Below are 21,297 nucleotides of genomic sequence, written 5' to 3'. Positions count from 1 at the left end.
CAATTCCAAAATAACAATCACAAAGATTAAAACTTTCAGAGCTTTAAAAGTCAAGGTAGGATTAAAAGAGGAAGCAAAGGGTTGCTCTGGAACTTTTCCCTCTATTCCATATGGAATTGCATCCATTCTGATTCACCCTCAGCAGTTACCAAACAGCGACACTGAACAATGAACATATTGATCGTTTCGATGTTCAAATCACCCAGAAATGTTCTGGTTTTATCGCCAGTTTCATCTCCTGATGAACTAAAAATGATTTCTGTAGCCAAGCAAGGTGTGCTAATTAATGTAACCATCATTGTGCAAGCGGGGAGGAGCATTACACTAAGAGTTAATGAAACATTTCATTGTAATATTTGCTCCAAGAGGTGCCTGTAAATGACAGCCTTAAGGATGCTTTAATTGCAATACCTTTTCTGACAGAAACAGCTGCTAATTATTTATGGTTATTAATCAAACCTGTCAGTTTATTCAAAGTTCATCCGATTCACTGTAAATATGTATGACTACCAACATTTAAATGGTTTAAGCAGTAGCCTTTAAAAACTATGTAAATATACCTCTTCCTGTGGGATAGATTCTCACATCTAAAGGTGGCATTGATTGGCTTTGCTGTGCATTCAAGCACAGAATCATTTTAGGAACTCAGAATAATGATAAAAAATCCCTTCCAAAATCCTGCAGGGTGTTGATTTGAAAATTAATATCTTTTGATTTTGTAGTCAGGACTGTGCTTCTGGAAGGGACAAACATGAGCCAGGAGCAGAATCTGACCCAAGGTTTGCTGAGATCCAAGATCTGTTATTCAGTGCTGAGGAACTCCATGGTTAAATTGAATTTTAAAGGAACTGTGCATTTTAATGTAGATATTCCAGTATAAATATCCTGCTGTCAGAACTCTCCCTTTCCAGGAGCAAATTAATCATCTGTGCATGCTAAACTCCTCCACCACACCTTCACACTCTTCAAAAGCTTTCTGAAACAGTTTTTTCCCTGGACCTCAAAGCCTCCAGGTTCCAGGCGTTTGGAGAGAGGCTTTGGCTGCAGCTTGCCAGGTCCCTTGGAGCATATTCCAGACACCCCAAAGTTTCCATTCCAAGTGGGTCGAGTCCTGTCAGACCTTTCGTGCCTCAAGCGTGTGTTTAGAGACATTTGTCAGGCTTAGCACTTCATATCAAAATGCTTCTGAAATGTCACATTTTACAAGCAATGTTTTTTTCTTGAAATAACAGATATTAGGCTGACAAAAGCAGGAGCTGGTCAGAGCAGCCTTTCTGTTCCCTGAAAAACCAGGGCAGAATTCTGGGAAGTGGAAAAGCCAGCCTGTTTTCCTGCACCTCTTCCCTCCCTCCCTGCCTCATTCCTTGTATAAACTTTACAAGAAGTGACCCAGAATCGTGTCCCTGCTGCTGCTGACTGGAGAACAGGACGTCTGGAGCCATGCTGGGAGCATTTGTGCTGCTCTGGGACAGCCCCAGAGGATGTGGGATAACGTCTGTTCTGTGGGGATTGTCACTCAGCACAGTGTGGGGCCAGTCCTGCTAAGAAAATTCCAAGAATAAAAAGAATAAACACACACAAGTGCAGGGTTTGTTGGAAATGGACTTTGCTGGCATTTGACAGCTGCAAAATCTTTTCCTCCCTTTTCTTCCCCAAGATCTTCTGGAAGAAGAGAGCTCCAGGGAGAAGTTTCCAGTTGAACTGGAGTGTTTCTGCTTTAGGCTTTATGGGACAGGATCCCCATCCAGCTCCTCCTCAAATACTGCTGGGGCTCCATCTGAATCACAGCTCTCTGGGCAGGGTATTTCCCAAAATTCCTGTTCCGCTTCCTGGCTTTCAGCTCTATTGCACAGAACTTTTCAACATCCCGTGCAGGTAAAAGCCAAAAGCTGCTCCTCACCCCCTCTGGGTCAGGAAGGAGGAGCCCAGGCAGAGATGTTGCTCACACCACATTTTCCAGCAGCTGCTGCTCCCTCTTTTGTGACACTTCCAAATGTGGCTGCGAGCGCTGCTACAACAGCTCCGGGTGCACATGGCCTGAGTGGGGAGTCACGTGCTGAAATCAGCCTCAAATCCACCAGAATTGGGGGAATTGGGCTGGATTTCCTGCACAGAATTCGTGACAGTGTGAGTGACAGCACAGAGACCTTGGCCAAGGCTGACACCAGGTGCCTCTTACGCTGCTAAATGGAAGAAGTTCTGGAAAATGCCTTAGAGTATAAAACTTAGAGCAGGAGAAGTAACCTCTGGAATAATCCTCAGCAGGCTGAGCCATAGCTGACCTTCAGTGGGGAACATTTCCATTTCCATGTCCGTTCAAATCTGATATTTGAACTGGAATTGTTAATAGGAGGTGCTTTTAACGCTGACATTTTGATTTCCTTGAATTCAGATGGAGGTGCTTAAATAAATGTGTTTTGAGGGCTTTAATCAAATGGTGTTTGAGAGTGAAAGGCTGTTCTTAGCTCTGCTGGCTGCAGCCATTTGGGGAGTGGTTACACTTTCATGTCTGCCTGTCATTACTGGGCCATGTCTGTCCCCATCTGCTCCTTCCAGGCATCTCTGTGGTCTAAAAAACCTGACTTGGGTCAGGTTTTTGGGTCAGGACTGACCCCAGGTTTAAGGAATGTTGTCATACAGGACTCAGAATCCTCACATTTGGTTGAAATAGTCCAGATCTAGAAAAAAAACTACAAATAAATGAATATCTAGTGTTCTATAATATCAAATTCTGATTATGAATCTGATGTTGTTTCCCTGGTAATTTCAGGGCAGATCTGTCCCAAACACACCTTTTAACCAGCCAGGGTGTGCTGGCCTCAGCTCCCAGGTGGAGATCAGCACGTGCAGGGTTTAATACGGAACATTAAAAGCTGTCAAAACAAATGATGCTGCTCTGGAGGCTCCTGCCATCTCCCTCTTCCTCCCCACCCCGCTCCTCGTGGGACTCACTCCGTGATTTTCAGCAGATCATTCCAAAAGCTCTGCGTGCACTTAGGGAAACAGAAAGGCCAGTGAGTCACAGGCTGTGCACTGAGGGAGGTGAATACCCACGACAGCACGGGGATGTTTTAGCTCTGTTCTCAGCCACTGAGGATTTTGAGTTTGGGGCTTGAAAGGATTTTGAGTTTGGGGCACCCCAAAATCAGAGTTACGGTGTGGGGCTGGACAAAACCTGTGTGTTTTGGGGAGCCACAGCCCAGCTCACATGCAAAATATTCTGCATTTTTATAAGCAGGAGGGCTGTGGATCAGGAAATTGAGATTGTCCGAGCTCCGTGTGCTGGTTCTGCCCCCTGACCTCGCGCCGTGTCCCGCGCTGCAATCCCAGATCTGCCGATAGCGCTGACTCACGGCTCCGCTCCTCAGCCCCATCGGCCCAAACAGGCAATTTTCTGCAACATTCTGCATTCTTGGGTGACTCTGCTGCCTGCAGATACCCCTGGATTTCAGCTGGGGGATGACAGTCCCAGGCATCTCGGTGAGAGGCAAACCCAGGGCACAAAGTTCAGCTGAGGTGAATCGGCGAGGTTGACATTTCCCCCTTGGGTACATAAAATAACTATTGGAGGAAAACAGATTAAAATTCCAAACTAAAGCGGGTTTTTAAGCTGCCATCCTAAAAGATAATGCTTTCAAGTAATTACATTTAGCCATGAAAAACACCCACCATTTTGTTATATTTTATAATTAATGTCATTGAAATGCTCGCTCAAAATGTAAGGGGTGACTTTGAGTCCTGTCTTTTCGTGGCTCGAGCAAGGCATGGGGACACAAAGGGTGCCATGTGTCTGAAAGAATTCCTATGGATTACAGCTGGGCTGCTTCCCGAAGCCACATTCTCAACTTTCATATTGAGAAACTTCAGGAAATTAAACTGAGAGAAAATAGAGGCAAATTGAGTGTTGAATTTGACCTTTTAACCTTCCCAGGAGCCAAGGAACCTGACTTAAACAGGTCTAACATTTTACCAGTGGCCTGCTCTATGTGGCTCTGGTGATGTGGGCAGCCTTGCTCTGCCCCTTGTTTAACATTTCTGAATAATTTTCCTCATGAAGAGCTAAGGATTATTAATAAACTTTGTCTTTGCATGCAGTGCCAGTGGCCTAGTGGGGCTTTTCAGGTAGATCCAGAACTGTGCTTTGAACTTGCAGGATTCATCCCTGAGGTTCCTCTTCCATTTCCTCCGCCAGCATTTGTTTCACCACAAAGGACTTTCACTCTTGACAGCCTCTTTAGACCAGAAGTTTTATTATCTCCAGGTTAAAACCTGATTTAACAGCTCCAGACGGGTCTGGGGATGAAAGCAGCACCTGGATTTGGGGGCAGATCCAAGCGAGGGCCTCTCTGCTCGTGGTTTGCCAACCCCTTGTGAAGGGGTGACACAGAGCACAGTTAATCCTCTGCCTCTCTCAGACCTTGGGGTTGTTTTTTCCTCTGGTTGAACTCAGATCGTTGCTGTGTGGTCTGGTGGGGAGTTCCTTCCGTGCCGGGGGCCTCTTGTGAAAGTCATCTCGAGGGTTCAGAGCAGGAGGTTTTGGGGCGCCTGCAGGGGTGCAGGAGGTGTTTCTGCACAGATGTGAGGATGGAGGGAGCTCGGGCTGGAGGGGTTTGGGACAGGGGGAGCCCCTGGGCTCGGCTGGGGGCCCGCACAAGCAGAGCCCCTCTCCAGCACACCCCAGGAATCCTCGGCCGGGCTGTGGCTGAGCCAGCTCCAGAGCCGGAAGCCGGCCAGCCACAACAGCCCAGGATGCTGCTCCACCTAATTAAGGCTGTTGAAAGGCAGGGCTAATTAGTTTAGGTGGAGCACCTCGTTAGCACAGGGATGTTGCTTCCAGGATCCAAGTCGGTTTCCCCGCACGTGTGAGCTCCCCAGCGCTCTCCCGCATGCAGCAAATGAGATAATGCAGTGCCCAGGTAAATCCTAGGTGGGTACCGGGTCATTGCATCATCATATCCTGAGTTTTCCAGGGCTTTCTCACACTCCTGCACTCACGTGTGCTCGGGAAGAAAACAATTCTGCTCACGCAGTGAAATGTTCTTGCTGTGACCCAGCCTGGCCTCGTTTAGTTAGAGAAACAAAAACACAATGTGGGCACGCTGTGATTTGCAGGAGGCTGGAATTGGGAATTGAAATCCTCAGGCTCAGCTCTAGGGCTGCGCTGGAGGCTTCATTCCCATCCAAACCCGTGGGCATCTCCATCCCAGCCTGCAGCTCCCCGGTCACTGCTGTTTGGGGCCTGTGGGGAGGAAAGCTGGGACAGGGCTTCACTTAATTCTAAAATCCATCATGACCTGGGAAAGTCTGACTTCAGGAATGTGCTCAAAGTGTGTTAAATTCCCTGCAGAATCGTTCCCAGTGTTCTCCTTGCAGCTCCCTCCCCTGTGTGCACTGTCCATGTTCTGCACTTGTTAGACCCTGAGCAGGAGAATTCCTCTCTTGCTTCCTATTTTTCCTCCTGTCTTCTGATCAAGGCAAGAACCCTCCAGGGCAAGGCGGAATCAGCGTGGTCAGTGAAAGGATAATGTGCCAAACCCTGAGATAAAGTTGGAACTGAGGAATCTTTCCCGTTCATTCGGCAGGCCGAGATTAGATTCCGCCTCTCTTGCCATTTCTGCTTCTCGCTCTCGGTGGACCGAGGAATTCCTACTATGCAGGCAAATCCCGTTCCCGGATTCCCCGGTGATGGCGCTGCTAAGTGACATCTGACAGGATGCTTCCTGCATTTTGTTACTTCCATTTGGCACCATAAAAGCACTGTCACTTACCCCCCTGATTTGTGACACCTCGGCTGCATTGTTCCCCGCAGGGGGAAGGACTCCGGGAAACGGGATCGCCTTGTGGTGAAACCATCCCACCCTGCAGGAGATGCTATCTCCAGTCCAAATCCTTCCTCAGACTGTCTCCAGTTCTCCTTCCTCGTTAGCATTTCAGATTAAACCTTTAGGCTTATCTCCACATCAGAAATTACCTCTCTGGGAAGCTTCATCAGCTTCTATCAGCCACCTTTAGGTGTTCTTGGTGTTCACACCTCGTTTTTTGCACCTCATTGTCATGCGAAAGGCGCAGTGGAGCTTGGCTTTGGGGATCTGGAGCTTTCATCTCTTCCTGTAAAGTCTTCAAAGCTGAGCTTTGCAGGGCTGACGTACAATCAGACACATTAAAACACAAAATTGATATAAAAGTTCTTTTTGAGTTTAATTCTGGAGCAAGACTTTTTATTAGCTGCTCCTTTCCAAGTGTTCCCAGTGCTCTGTTGGAGATGTTAGTGTTGTTTATTGTGTGGGAATGAAGGTCCTGGTGAAACGTCTTCTACAATGCCCATTAAAGCTCAGGTCCTTCACTCCCAGCAGCATTTGGGATCTTGGAAAGACAAAACTTGAGTAGCCCCATCTCTGCATTTTTCAGTCTGGTTTTGGGGTGTCTGTGGGGGATATCACAAGGTCTTCCTGAAAAACCAGAGCAGTGGACTCCTGTGTTAAATTCAGAGCTTCAGTTTCTGGTGTTTAGCCAGGCTCTGATCCAGCTGGGTTTATCCAAGGTGCTGTGCCAGCTCCTGGTTGCCTCTCCCATGTGATCCTGCTCTCCCAGCAGTGCCATCCCCATCCTCTCCTGCAAGGGGAGGTGCTGTTGGCACTCCTGGCCCTGCTGCCCGTGGCTGGTGCCCCTGCAGGACTGGCTGCAGTGGGAAGCGCCATCCCCACCAAGCCTGGCCAAACGAGCGGCTCCGGAGGTAATGACCCGCAATCACGGCGCCGTGCACTAATTGCTGGGCAGTTCTGGTTGCTCAGCAGGCTGTGGGCTGCCAGGGAGCTGCCAGCCCGTGCTGGTGGCCTCGGTGACCCGATTCTCATGACCTGGGTGGTGATCACTGCCCCAGCCGGCACTGGTGGGGACAGGCAGGACTCCGCAGGTTTGGCCAGTTCTGCCCTGACCGGCTTCCTCAGCCTTGGCTCCCACTCCAGGCTGACCTCCTGGCATGAGCTGCCTGGAAATGCTTCATTTCTGCTCCCAGGCTGCAGCTGATGTCCTGCTGCCCTCCCTGGGCTGCCTCACAGGGACTGGGATCAAACTGGGACTGGCCAGCACCAGGGCTCTGCAGGAGCTCCTCTGTTTGCTGCCCAGGCCTTCCACTCCTGCTTGCTCTCAAGACTCTGTCACTGTCATAAGATTCATTTCATCCCACTTCAGCCACCTAAAAATTATAGACCAGTCTTAAGTGGTGGCTGCTTTTGGAAGGAAAGCTCGGGAGCAAACCATCCTGTTGTGCAGGAAGATCAGGAATTCCAGCGGAAGCCGACTCGGTGAAGCAAGGAGCTCCTCAGAGAGTCAAAATGCAAGAAAAGAGCAGGCAAAGAGCAAGGAAGACTGGGAACAAGGGAGGCCTGGAAAACTTTGGGCACATGGGGTGTGTTGGGCTGACCAAAGGCTGATGGAGCTGTGAGTGGTGAGGGGACTGCAGTGGTGGTGTGGAGTAGGGAAAGGAAATACAGAAAAAAGTGTTGATCCAGGGGTGAAACAACCTAATGATAATGGTACAGGAAAGACCAAAACAGTGGGGTTTTGTCTCAGTCTTCATCCCCCAGCCTGCTTGGGAAGATAAGGGATGGAGGACAACCTAGAGGAGATGGAGGTGTCCAGGTCCACATCACTGGAGCAGGGTCAGGCTGGAAAAGCTGTAAGGTCACCGTGAGTCGCTCATGAAAACTGTGGTGCTTAGGAAGGTGACAACAGGAAAAAGGTGCTTCTTTGAGAAGGGTGGAGCAGATACGGGGAACTGTGGACTGGTCAGACTCTTCTCATCACCCAGAGGTCACCGAGGGTGTCTGCTGGAGTCTATTTCTAAACACGTGAAAGACAAAAAAAGACAAGAGCCTGGCCAGGGCGACACCCAAGGTGGGCCCAAAATGGTCACAAAATGGATCACAGGTCACGAGGTCTCACACTTCTCTAAGTTTTGGTCCATTTTCATATTGGGGTTTAATTGTCCAATTATAGCTTCAGATTTTGAGATCCCATCCTTCTCGTTTTCTCTCTTCAGCCACCCTTGTGGCTTTTGGGATTCAGATTTTGGGCCTGAAAACTTGTAACAGTTGTGCTTGGTCTCCAGCAGGAGAAGGATTTGTTTTGTCTCCCTGCTCTGTGAAGAGAGCTCACTGACACTGACTGTGAGCTCAGAGCTGCACCCCTGGGCAGCACAGAACCTGAAATACAGGAAAGCTCAAACTGAAGGGCTCAGCCCCCAGCTGGGATGGTCCCGCTGTGGGTGGGAGGCCGGGGCAGGTGACCCCCAGGGCAGGTGACCCCGAGGGTCCCTTCCTGTGGTTGGGGCAGAGAGGAGCAGAGTGACAGCACCTCCGGAGGGTGATTCAGCCCATCCCAGGGACTGAGAATAGACCAGGATCACCCCTTGGAGCTCCCAGCCTCTTTCCACTGCTGTGCAGGAGCTTAGGTGATTAACTGGGGCTGGCTAAAGATAGCCCCGCTGGGCCCCCCAGGGCAGTGACATTTCTGCAGCCCGAGATTCCTGCTCGGATTACCCCGCAGCTGGCCCGGGGCTCAGAGCTCAGGGCTGGCTGTTGACTCAGAAACATCGCTGCTACTATGGCACTGAGAGGCTGCCGGGCTCACACTGCAGGAATTCTCCCCTCGCTGGGAGCCTCTGCTTCCCAGCTGGGCCTTCTTCCTTCTTGGGATGCTGCAGCCCTTCGGTTTTGTGGCATTCCCTGCAGACAGGAGGTTTTTCCTTCTCCTTTTCATTCCCCGTGCTGACAGAAACTGGGGCTTCTTCCTTCTTGCAGCCATTTTTTGTGGTGTTCCCTGCATCCACGAGGATTTTCCTCCTCCTTTTCATTCCCCATGTCTTCTCCTGGTGGGACATCTCCTCTTGTTTCCCAGAATCTTCCAGTTTGAACCTGGATGTGTCTGGATTTCCCAGAATCTTCCAGTTTGAAACTGGGGCTTCATCCTTCTTGCAGCCATTTTTTGTGGTGTTCCCTGCATCCACAAAGATTTTCCTCCTCCTTTTCATTCCCTGTGCCTTCTCTTGGTGAGACATCTCCTCTTGTTTCCCAGGATCTTCCAGTTTGAACCTGGATGTGTCTTGGATGTTCTTGGCGAGTGCTGGTTTTTTTTAATCACTGCCATGACGTCTTCAGCAGCTCTGGAGCCGTTTTTCTTGGGGCTGAGTTTTCCCAGCAGCTGGAATGGTGTGTCCCAGAAAGGACCTGTCTTTAATTAGGGAACTTAGAATGCCAGGCTCCTCAACAATCCAACAAAAAAAAGTTCATTTTTCCTGCTCCCTGTTGTTTGGAAAAGAGAAAAGAAAATAAAAATGCCCCCCAAAATCTTGGCTGTATTTTGCCAGAGGCTGCAGCTGATGTCAAACGCTCTCATCCCCAATTTCAGTCTCCCACATTATTCCTGGCAGCTCCAGCTCACTCATTTCCTGGCATTTTTCGCAATTAGCAGTAAAAAGCTTTCACTTCATTTTTTTGTCCCTATCTTCCCCTCTCATCTCCGAAGCCAGCCTGAATAGAGGCCCCATTGTTCCCCTGCTCTGAGCCCCTGTTGGGATTCCACCCGCGTCCCCCACAGCTGGAGCCCCTCCAGTGCCACCTCGCCGGTGACACCCTGCCAGTGGCTCTGCCCCTTCGTCCCATCGCCTCTCTCCGCAGGGATTTCACTTCCCAGGCCTTTCTGCCCACATCTCGTGCATTCACAGAGGAAAATCTCCATTTCCAAAGCACTTTTTTTGTTGAAAGAATAACCGGGAGACAGCTCTGTGCTCATTCGCATGCAGCGCCCGTGCCCGCTCCGGCTGCAGCGCTCCCAGCTCCTGCCTGGCCCCGCTACACCAGCAAAGAGCCCTTCCTCTCCCTGCCACCTCCCCTGTGCACCGGGGGGAGGCTGCAGGTGTGAGAAACCTGAGAGGGGGACAGCTCGAGTGACTGGTCGGACTGGAGTCCCAAAAATACGGCGAGGGGAGAAGGGCAGGCTCATCCATTTGTTGGGGAGTTGCTCAAGAGCGCGACGGTGGCTCCACCTGTTCCGCGGGCGCTGGGGCTCTGTGCCTTCCTGAGCACATCTGCACTCATCTTTGCAGGAGATATAATTAGGCTGTGTGGCACACGGTGGGGAGGAGGGGGAAAGGCAGCTGAAGGCTCCGTGGTTCCCATGGATTTTGGCTCACCCCTCGTTCCAGCCCCGCGGTCCGGCGGATCCGCAGCGTCCGCAGGAGCTGCAGGAGGGAACGCGTTGGGAGCTGGGGCTGGGTGGTGCTGCTGGGTGCAGCTTCTCAATCACCTCCTTTGGGTGCCCATGTGGATTTGTGCTCGGGGGAAAGAAAGGCTGGGAATCTGCTCCGTGGATTCCCTGGATATTGGAAGGCGTGTGGGGGATCTATGAAGGAAACTTGTCATTACAGGATTTTTTCAGTGCTTGCAGTTTGGGAGGTGGTGCTGTAAGATTTAGACATTTCATTGCAGATTTGAAGTGAATCCTGGGGGTTGTGCTCTGTGCCTTTGATTGTTTTCCATGTGACTTTCCAAATCTGTCCCACAGAAGGATTTCCACAGGAATATTCTCTGTAGAACAATGCTTTAATGCAAGGAAATGGCTCTCGGAGCGCACTAACAGGATACATTAAACAAATAAATCACTCGGTGTCAGTTATTCCCTCGGCATTGTGAGGGATAAATATGTAAACATGTCCACACGATCCGTGAGCAACCACAGCTCCATTAGGGAAGGCAAAGGGTGAACGGCTCCCAGCCTGCACAAGGCCCTTTTCCATCAAGTTCTGGCATGTCCTTTGTTGATAAACCTGTTTTACTCAACGTGCTCCGGGGTTTGAGAGTGATGCTAGGCACTGGTAGTAATTAACTAACGTGGGGCAATATTCCTGCTAATGAACCTCATGTTATGGAGGTGAAATAGCCATTTTCTGACACTGGCTAGTAATTAATGTGGGCTGATATTCCTGCTAATGAACCTTGTGTTGGGGAGGTGAAAGAACCATTTTCTTTTGGGGAACGGGAGGGCCTTTTGTCATCTGGGTCTGTGGGGCTTTTATCTGAGCCATGGCCAGGTGGGTGTACCTTGGTAAACCACTCTGAGCACCCTCCTTCTCCTTCTCCTTCTCCTTCTCCTTCTCCTTCTCCTTCTCCTTCTCCTTCTCCTTCTCCTTCTCCTTCTCCTTCTCCTTCTCCTTCTCCTTCTCCTTCTCCTTCTCCTTCTCCTTCTCCTTCTCCTTCTCCTTCTCCTTCTCCTTCTCCTTCTCCTTCTCCTTCTCCTTCTCCTTCTCCTTCTCCTTCTCCTTCTCCTTCTCCTTCTCCTTCTCCTTCTCTTCTCCTTCTCCTTCCCCTTCTCCCATCTCTTCTTCATCTCCTCCTTCCTCTTTCTTTCTCTTTCTTTCTCCTTCTTTCTCTTTCTTTCTCTTTTCTTCTTTCTCCTTCCCTTTCTGTTCCCCCTCTTCCATCTCCTCCCTTTCCCTGCCCTCTCTCCTGCCCCAGGAGTTCAGATCCTGCCGTTCCCAGCTCAGCCCAGGTGGGATCAGCTGCTGGCTCAGTTGGGATGGACTCTCCCACCTTCCCCCCACACGAGCTCTTAGTCACGAGCAGCCAAGGAGTGAGGAATGCAAATGAGGCCTTCAGTGACATTAATGAGCTCTACCAGCTCCCAAACAATCATCTGCCATTCACATGATCTGCTCCAGCATCTGCCTGCTCTTGCAAATCTTTTGTGTCATCTGCAATAATGACAACAATTAGGATAATCTGTAATAAATAGAGAATAATTAACAGTGGGCTGCTTCAAGGAAGGTCCTCTGATGAATGCAAACTCTGGGCTTGTGTCCTATGGCTTCACCTGGGAATCAGGGGCATTTTAAAATTGTATCCTTAATGGATTTTCCAGTAGGGAGTCTGGGACTGTGCTGTCAGATGTTTCCTAAAGCAGAGTTTTCATGCTCCAGGATAAACATTCCCACCTTCCCATACACGTACACGAGGACTCCAGAATCCTCATCTCGCCCACGAGCCGTGGTGCAGCTCAGGTTCCCAAATCTGCTCCCTCTTCACCTCTTCCCTGTCACTGCTGGAGGGAAGGGAACATTTTCCTCTGTAACCCTTGGATTTTAATCTTTGGGGGTTTATGAGTGTTTGTCTGCTCTAGGTTCTGCTGAATTTTATCAGCTTGTCCAACACTGCCACATTGTAGACACTGGATTGAGGAATAAATCCAGCACCAAAACCTTTCCCAGGCAAAAGGGGGCAACTGCTCTTATTCATTTTCCTTTTAGAGGAACAGATTTTATCCTGAGTCTAAACCTGAGGCAAGGTTTAGATAGAGTGATAATATTTTATTAAATCCATTGGAATCACTGGAAAATGACTTTGGTGACCTCGAGTCCCAGCTGTTGTTGCTTCCAAGGCAGCTGGAGCTTGAGCTTGGAAGGACAGCCCCAAACACTGAAGAACTTTATAAATAGTCCCCATTTATTGCAGCCAGGATGCAATGAGGAGTAAATAACTCAGAAGATGTCTTATGGCACTGTAAACATGTGGAATAGGATGGATAGACTGAGTTGGGAGAGCTGCTGGAAGCTGCTTTTAACCTTCCATGTGAAAGTTTCTCTTGGGATTTTTGGCAGAGTCTATCAGGGTCGGGGTTTTTTTAAGTCTTAAACTCCACATGTCCAAGGCTTACAAGGAAAGTTGTGATCCAGTAGAAGGAATTCTTCTTTTTCCTTGCAGAAGCAGAAATGAAGACTTTTACCAGTACAGTGAGCCCACAATTTGATCTTTAGCAGTTAAGGAGAGCCGAGTTTGAAAAGATACTGGCAAATATTTGTCTTCAACATTTCTTGTCCACCAGACTGGACAATCTGCTCACAACTCAATCCCACTGGGAATATTCCTCCTGCATTATGGAAAGCTGAGTTTTTGGCAGCTGGAAAGGGAACTTCAACTGCTCCCCAAGTTCATTAATTCACCTGGTTGGGATGTGCTGCTTTGGCCCTAAAACTCTTGTGGCCTTATGGCCTTTGCACTTCCCTCCAGAAGAAGTCCTAATGCTTTTATTTATCAGGACTGGGTGACAAGAGGGAATCATGAGGGAATCAGGAGAGAGAAAATAAACCCCACTTGAAATTTTGGCATTTGGATCTCATTTCAAAACGTTTCCTAGCTCGGTTCATCTCCTGCGTCAGTCAAGGGCAAAGCCACCGATCCCTCCTGCCGGCTGGGGACTCTCTGCCCACCCCCCTGCCTTGCTGTGGCACTTGGGGACATGATGGGGACAGTTTGTGGGTTAAGAGAGGAACCCTGCAGCTGCAGATAATGCTGGCCTCGTGCTCAGGTCCCTGCAGGCACCGAGGGGCTGGAGCTGTGCTGGGAGAAGATGGCACAGAAGGGATTTGGGGGGAGCCAAGGGTGAGTTTGTCCCATTCGCCCCCTTCCCATCCGTGACACTTCAGGAGCCTCCTGATGGAGCGTGTGCTTGTCCTTACACTGAGCTACTCCCAGAAAGGAGAATGTTCCCCAAAACCTTTCACTTTCCAAGTGTTCAAGAATAAAAAAACCCCTCAAGTCCATATTGGTGAGCAGCTCTCCCTTTTCCCTCTGTACCCAGCACTGGTGAGGCCACACCTCAAATCCTGGGGTCACTTTTGGGCCCATCATGACATGAAGGACATTGAGGGCCTGGAGTGTGTCCAGGGAAGGGAAAGGAGCTGGGAATGGGCTGGAGCAGCTGAGGGAAAGGGAAAGGGGCTCAGCCTGGAGAAAAGGAGGCTCAGGGGGACCTTGTGGCTCTGCACAGCTCCTGACAAGAGGGGACAGCCGGGGGGATTTGGGATCTGCTCCCAGGAACAGGGACAGGAGGAGAGGGAACGGCCTCAGGCTGGGTCAGGGGACGTTTAGATTGGATATTTGAGAAAATTCCTTCTGGAAAGGGCTCTCCAGCCCTGGCACAGCTGCCCAGGGCAGTGGCGAGTCCCTGTCCCTGGCAAGATTTAAAAGTGGATGTGGCACTTGGGCACATGGGGCAGCAGTGGCCTTGACCTTGGCAGTGCTGGGCATGGTTGTGCTGGATTGTCTGAGATGGTCTGAGAGGGATTTTCCAACCTAAACAGTTGTGTGAGAAAAAGAGAGTGCAGAAATGTCAGTAAGTGGGAAAAAGCCTCTAAAAAGGGGCTGCTAAATCACTTCTGCAGTGAGAGGGTCCGTGTGTTCCGTCACCTTACAGAGCTGGAAAAGGAACAGATGGCAAAACCGACCAAAAATGCAGTTGTTGCAAAATCCCAGCACTGGAAAGGAGCTGCAAGTCAGGAGATTGCAGCGGAGAAACACGAGGCGAGGGCTGCCTCTGTCCTCAGAGTGATGCCTTAAGTTTGAGCTTTTGTATTTTCAGACTCTGCCCAGTCTGCCAGGGATCAGCTCTGAGCTCACACTCAGGGTCACTCTGCTCTGGACACAGCAGGGACACAAAACAAATCCTTTCCCTGCTGCACTCCAAGGACAACTTTCAGCCCAAAAGCACAAACAAGGGTGGCTAGAGGGAGAACAAGAAGGATGGGACCTCACAGCCTGCAGCTGGAATTGGACAATTAAACCCCAATAAGCAAATGGACCAAAACTTATAAAAGTGTGAGATCTCATGACTGGCCAGCCATTTTGTGCCCATTTTGTGTCCATTTTGTGTCCATTTTGTGTCCATTTTGTGACCATTTTGGGTCCATCTTGGGTGTAGCCCTGGTCAGGCTCTTCTCCTGCCCAAGGTGGATCCTGGAGGCCTTTCAGTAAATCTGTGCTTTATTCCTTAGCTCTGTCCAGTCTCTGTTCCAGCTCAGCCTGCCCAAGGCATCAGGAGGGACTGGCAGCAGGTCACTGAGGAAATGTCACCTCAGCTCCTGCTGAGTGCCACCAGCACCAGCCCTCCTGCGCAAACACCGGGCAGGATTGAAAAACCGAAACTCCTCTGGTTCCTCACTTCCCTATTCTGTGTCAGCAATGACTTCACCCGTGCAAACACGACCAAAGCACTGCTGCAATTTACGGGTTTGGCTTATGCAACCCCCAGATAGACACTGAAATGTGAGAGGGCTGAAGATGCGTCCTGAAGTGTTCCAGGAGCCCAGCTCCCGAAATGGCAGGAGTGTTTCTGGAAGTGCCCATGTGCCTGGGCTGTACCAGGAAGGTGATGGAAGTCAGCCACCAGCCTGGGTTTGGGAGCTTTTCTGGCAGGGGGAGTTGCTCTGCTGATGTCAGTGGGATGCTCACGTTGGGTTCAGGGAAAGAACAACTCATGGAGCATCTAAACTTGTGTTTACTGTTTGTGGGAGTCGCTGTAGCAACAGCAGATAGCGCTCAGGGAGAGAATCCCAGGGCACTTCAGCCCTGTCCTCTGCTCTGGAGCCAGGCTGGGAGAGCTGGGGGTGGCCAGCCTGGACAGGAGAAACCTCTCAAGAGCCCCTGGCAGGGCCTGAAGTGGCTCCAAGAGCTGCAGAGGGACTTGGGACAAGGCGTGGAGGGACAGGACACAGGGAATGGCTTCCACTGCCAGAGTTAGATGGGTGGAATTAGAGATTTCCATTAGAGAATGGAATTAGATGGGATATTGGGCAGGAACTGTTCCCTGCGAGGGTGGGCAGGCCCTGGAATGGATTTCCCAGAGAAGCTGTGGCTGCCTCTGGATCCTTGGAAGTGTCCAAGGCCAGGTTGGATGGGTTTGGAGCAGTGGAAGGTGTCCCTGCCTGTGGGTGGAACTGGATGGGATTTAAGGTCCCTTCCAACCCAACCCATTCTCTGGTACCCATGAATATTAAATATGAAGAAAGGCAGAAAATATTTGTTATTTTAAGATCATTCCCACACAAAGTTTTTGGATTGGTAGAAGAGCAGCTCCTAATGGATTCTATATCTGGCTGTTATTCTGGGGTAGTTGTGGATCTGAAAATATTTCACGGGGGACTTGGAGCATATATTTTAATTTCACATGCTGGTTTTAAAAGCAAATTTAGCTTCAGGAGTGGGACTGTAGCCTCTGCTCTCACAATTCACTTGTCAATAGCCCCATGTTCATCAGAGAGAGTTGGTGCAGTTGCACACAGCCAAGGAGGGCTGGTTTGATAAGAGCTGGGGTTTCCGGGTGATGGGCTCAGACTGCGTCACTCGGTGGCTTTGGGGACACTTTTCAGTTTCTAAGAAGAGTTGAGCTGGGCTCTCTTCCTGCTGTGGGCAAGGCCAGCGGCTCTGGTGTGTGATTCTGTGAACTGAGCAGGAATGTGGTGTCTGTGGCGTTCCCTCTGCCCCAGCACGGGGAGCCCAGCTCGGCAGCACGTTCAGAAATGACTGCCCGGGGACCATGGAGGGCAGGCAGGAGGAGCTGGAGGGCTCCACACGCCCAGCAGGCAGCGTTTCACCAGGCAGCACGCTTGAGAAAATGAGTGAGAAAGGTTGAGATGAGTCAAACCCCAAAGAGCTGCACAGGAGTGCAGGTGCTGCATCTCGCTGGGTGCCAGGACCTGAGGGGGCTCTGGGCAGGCTGGCCAGTATCAGGAAAAAAGCAAATTCTGAAAGAAAATGTGAATGGTGCTTTTGAAAATCTCCTTCTGCACTGGGACAGCAGCAGAATTCACTGTTTCCCCCTAAAATGATCCTTAGCAAGAGCTGTTTGCCCTCACTTTATCGTGTCTTTGCTATTGAAATGACTTGAGGTACCTTAAGTGTCCATTTTCCAAATATCCCAGTTTAGATCGTGAATACTTTGGGCTCTCAATGGTTTTGGTGCAAAGGTTTAGGCAAGTGACAGTGCTCGTGTTTGACATGAGTAAACCACGGAGGGATCCCCGCTGCTCCCAGGATTCCCTCAGGAAACCTCCCGGGAATGCAGCGGGGAGGCAGAAACCGAGGGAAGGAGGGTCCTGATGCACCCTGCTAAAAATTCCTGAGAACACTGTGAATGTGTAAAATATTCACTCTTTATTTAGCTCATCTTCTGAAACCCAAAAATAAATATAAAATACTTACAGCCAAACCCTCTAAGCCCTCAAGTTTCCTAATTCATCTCGATATCTTTAATATGTAATAGCTTTGCTTGTTTGGGTTTTTTTTTATCTCCTTTTATTACATAAAACTCAGATTACAGAGCAAAGGAATATCCTGAATATCAGCTGTGAGGAATGTGAGTCCTTCAGTATCAAGAGATTTCTGTTCTTGGTCCTGATGGCTCTTCCCGAGGTGAAGATTGGAAGTGAAGTGACAGTGGCAGCGGGTCCTGCAGACCTGGCCAAGGCTGGAAATCCCCCAAAAGGCTAAAATTAGGGGCTGGTGTCAGAGGCTGTGTGAACCTGTTCCTTCTCCTCCTCCAGGAATGCACACATGCTGTGGCTGTGCTTCCTGAGGAGTCTCAGGGCAGGAGAACGCAGGACAAGAGCACAGGGTGTGATTTAAACATGTGGGTTTAGTCTGGCTGAGATGGGATTTTAGCTGTTCCTCAATTTATTTCACCTGTGCTGGTTTTATCAATCCCAACATTTTCTGCAACAAGTGATTTGAGCACTTCTGCATCAATTAATTTACATGATAGAATAGTTGAGAGGGAATATTCACGGTAGAAAAGAAAATACACTTGAGCTTTGTGTGATCTTTGCTATTTTTACCTGCTTTTTGATTATGCAGGAATGAGAGAACTTTCAATGTTCGGAGCTCTGTGAGCACAGTAAAAAATCCCATTAACTTCCAGTGCCACCAAGATTTGGATTCACCAAATCTTTCCAATGTGTCTGTGCCAGGTTTATTGCTGAATTACCTTTGGCAGGGTTTATTGTCTGTTTACTCTCAATCGTTTAATGGAAGATCCTTATCCAGTGCTGCTTTATTGATGTGGTGAATGACAGAGAGGAAGAGCCACCAGCACAGGGTGCAGCTCCTTCCCCTGGGGACACTGGGGCACGAGGGACACGAGGGACACGAGGACACGAGGCAGGGAGGGCAGCTCTGCAGCTCCAGCTCAGCTCCTGAGTGTGTCTGAGCAATCCTGCCCTGTGATGTCACTGGTACCTGCCACTAGAACTGCTGAATCCATTAGCTCTGACAGATTTATGGGATGAGCATATGTCACCGGGATTATGAGAAGCAGTTACATTCATGGGGAGATTTTATGATTCACCGTATCCGCTTGTGGAAACCTTAACTTTTACCCCAGAGCTGCCGGGGAGCTGCTGGCAGGGCCAGGGAGCTGAGCTCGGTGGGAGCAGGGAGCAGGGATGGTGGGTTTGGGGTGCAGGGCCTGCTGGGGGGCACTGGGGTGTGGGGACAAAGCCAGCACAGCTGGGGAGCCAGGAGTGACAGGGAGCAGGGCCAGGAGTGGGGAGCAGGGCCAGGAGTGGGGAGCAGGGTCAGGAGTTGGGACCAGGGCTGCTGGAATGGGACCAGGCAGGGCTGGGAGGCAGAGCTGGTGGGCAGTGGGGCTTGGTAGGATTAAGGAGCAGGGCTGGAGGGATTGGGGAGCAGAGCTGGTGGATATGAGGAGCAGAACTCTTGGGGAACAGGGCTGATGGGGAGAACTGTTGGGGTTCAGGGCTGTTGGGGTTCAGAACTGTTGGAGTTCAGAGCTGTTGGGGTTCAGAACTGTTGGGGTTCAGAACTGTTTGGGTTCAGGGCTGTTGGGGTTCAGAACTGTTGGGGTTCAGAACTGTTTGGGTTCAGGGCTGTTGGGGTTCAGAGGTGTTTGGGTTCAGAACTGTTTGGGTTCAGGGCTGTTTGGGTTCAGAGCTGTTGGGGTTCAGAATTGTTGGGGTTCAGGGCTGTTGGAGTTCAGAGCTGTTGGAGTTCAGAGCTGTTGGGGTTCAGGGCTAATGGGGAGCAGGCTCTGGCTCCTGCGAGAAGCGGGGCTGGCGCAGGAGCAGGAGCATCATGCCGCCAGCGGCGGGGGAGGCCGATCCCCGCAGCAGCCGGGGCGGGGGGCCGCGATGACGCTCCCCGAGCCGCAGCCCGGCCCTGCCCTGCCCGGGGGGCGCTCGGTTCGCCCCGAGCGGCGGGGGCAGGGCCGGGGCGGGCCGGGGCGGGCCGGGCCGGGGCCGGCGGCGGGCGGGGACTCGCTGGCGGCGGCCGGGGCAGCGCAGCGGCGGCCGCGTGATGAGGGAGCGGAGCGGCACCTCCGGCGGCGCTGGCGGCGGCTCGGGCGGCCCCGCCATGGAGAGGCGGCCGCAGCGCCAGCCCGACTACATGTCCGTGTGCCTCTTCGCAGAGGAGCCCTACCAGAAGCTGGCCATGGAGACGCTGGAGGAGCTCGACTGGTGCCTGGATCAGCTGGAGACCATCCAAACCTACCGCTCCGTCAGCGAGATGGCATCCAACAAGGTGAGCCCGCGTGCGGAGCGGGATGCGGGACGGGGATGGAGAGGGGGATGCGGGAGAGAGGCGCGGGGCTCTGAGCCTGGTCCCGGCTCATCCTCACGCCTGTCCAGGACAGCAGCCCCAAGTTAGTTGCGGTGAAGGGGCTGCGGGTTTCCCCGCGGAGACGCGTCCGGGGAGAACTCGCGGCGGGTGGCACGGGGAGAGTGATGGGGATGGAGACGGGAGAGCGATCCGGGATGGAGCGGGGAGAGCGATCCGGGATGGAGCGGGGAGAGCGATCCGGGATGGAGCGGGGAGAGTGATCCGGGATGGAGCGGGGAGAGCGATCCGGGATGGAGCGGGGAGAGTGATCCGGGATGGAGTGGGGAGAGTGATCCGGGATGGAGTGGGGAGAGCGATCCGGGATGGAGTGGGGAGCGCGATCCGGGGTATCGTGGAGAGCCCGATCGCTGCCACAGGCTCATTTCCGAAAATTAAAGAGGTTTCAATTAGCGCCGGTCCCTTGGAGCCGATACGAGCAGGAACACTGTGCAAACGCCCGCCTGTAGCAAATCATCACGCCAGAAGTCAATTAACTTCATTGCTTAATAATAATAACGGCGAACTGTAAACATTGTGGGTCCGGTATTTTACGGCTGTTTTGGCTTTCAGTGACGCTTTAATTTATTTTTTAGTGCGCGGGGCTGGCAGCGCTTGGCAGCACATGGGGAGGGCGGGCAGGCAGGGATGGTGACAGGGAATCGGCTCCGGGGGCTGCTGCTCTGCGGAGCTTTCCGTGGCAGCGAAAGGGGAGTTGTGAGTTTCTCTGCACAGGATAAAGCGCTGAAATAAAGCAAGAAAACTCCGTGGCGTTTAAAGTCAGGGAAGCAGGAGGAAAGCGGAGTGCCGGGAGTATCCTGACAGGCAGCAGAGAGCGAAACGCGAGTTCTGAGCGCCTGTGTGCAACTTTGGGGAGTTGAGGCTCCAGCCCGCCTGAGCGCAGCTGGGCTCCAGCACCTCCCGGCGCCTGCCTGTTCCTCGCGGCTCTCCCCGCCCCGGGGCCCGGCCGCCTCCCCGCCCGCTGCCCGCGGCTGCAGCGGAGCCGGGCAGAGCTCCGGGCAGAGCCCCGGGCAGAGCCCCGGGCAGAGCCCCAGCACAGCCCCGGCACAACCCCGGCACAGCCTCGGCACAGCCCCGGCACAGCCCCGGCACAACCCCGGCATAGAGCCTGGCAGAGCCCCGGCAGAGCCCCGGCACAGCCCCGGCACAGAGCCTGGCAGAGCCCCGGCAGAGCCCCGGCACATCCCCGGGCACAGCCCCGGGCACAACCCCGGCAGAGCCTGGCACAACCCGGGCAGAGCCCGGGCAGAGCCTGGCAGCCCCCAGCCCGCTCCTGCCCCTTCCAGGACTCCCAGCAGCGCTTCCAGTCCCGCCGTGCCCACTGGGGTTGTCACAGGTTCCCCACCCAGTGCCCGTCGCATCCACGTCCTTGCCCCATCGCGATGGTTTTAAACCAGTTCTGCACCACCCCGACGTTGTTGTTGTTTGGTTTTTATTTTTCTTTTTCCTAATTGGAAATAACTGCTATCAGAGATGCTGAATCAGAAACTGAATGCATGGAAAAAAGTTGAGCAAAGCAATCCCGAGTTGTTTCAGCTTCCTCTTCTGGTAGTGATTACCACGATGTGCAGGGGCAAAGGAAGCAGTAAAAGTTTTATAGACCGAGCTTTCAAGAAAGAAATACTCTTTTTTTCGTTTGAGTTTGCGTTGAGGGAACCCTGGATAAAAGTTGAGAAGGTTCAGGCTGCACCTCCAGTGTGAACACGACACCCTTCACTTTGAGGTTACGGGTTTGGTTTGTTTTTTCTGAGTGACAAAGCCGGCCTCGTGAAGGTGAAACTAAATTGCTTTTGTAGCACTTTAAAGTTGCGATTACTCGGGGTGCAGATGGCTTGCA

At 51.7% G+C, this 21,297-nt stretch overlaps 1 protein-coding gene across 1 annotated transcript in view; it reads left to right on the top strand.

Annotated features, from left to right (window-relative positions):
* The window catches only part of PDE4B (phosphodiesterase 4B), a 177,037-nt gene that overhangs the window by 129,086 nt on the left and 26,654 nt on the right, over positions 1-21,297 (top strand). Inside the window, exon 8 of the mRNA XM_063406891.1 lies at positions 19,252-19,364. Coding sequence (XP_063262961.1) covers positions 19,252-19,364 — 113 coding nt within the window. The remainder of the gene's footprint in view (positions 1-19,251; positions 19,365-21,297) is intronic.

Source organism: Prinia subflava, chromosome 10 (genome assembly GCF_021018805.1).
Source record: "Prinia subflava isolate CZ2003 ecotype Zambia chromosome 10, Cam_Psub_1.2, whole genome shotgun sequence".
NCBI classification, from domain to species: domain Eukaryota; kingdom Metazoa; phylum Chordata; class Aves; order Passeriformes; family Cisticolidae; genus Prinia; species Prinia subflava.
This window is presented reverse-complemented; position numbering and strand designations above follow the sequence as displayed.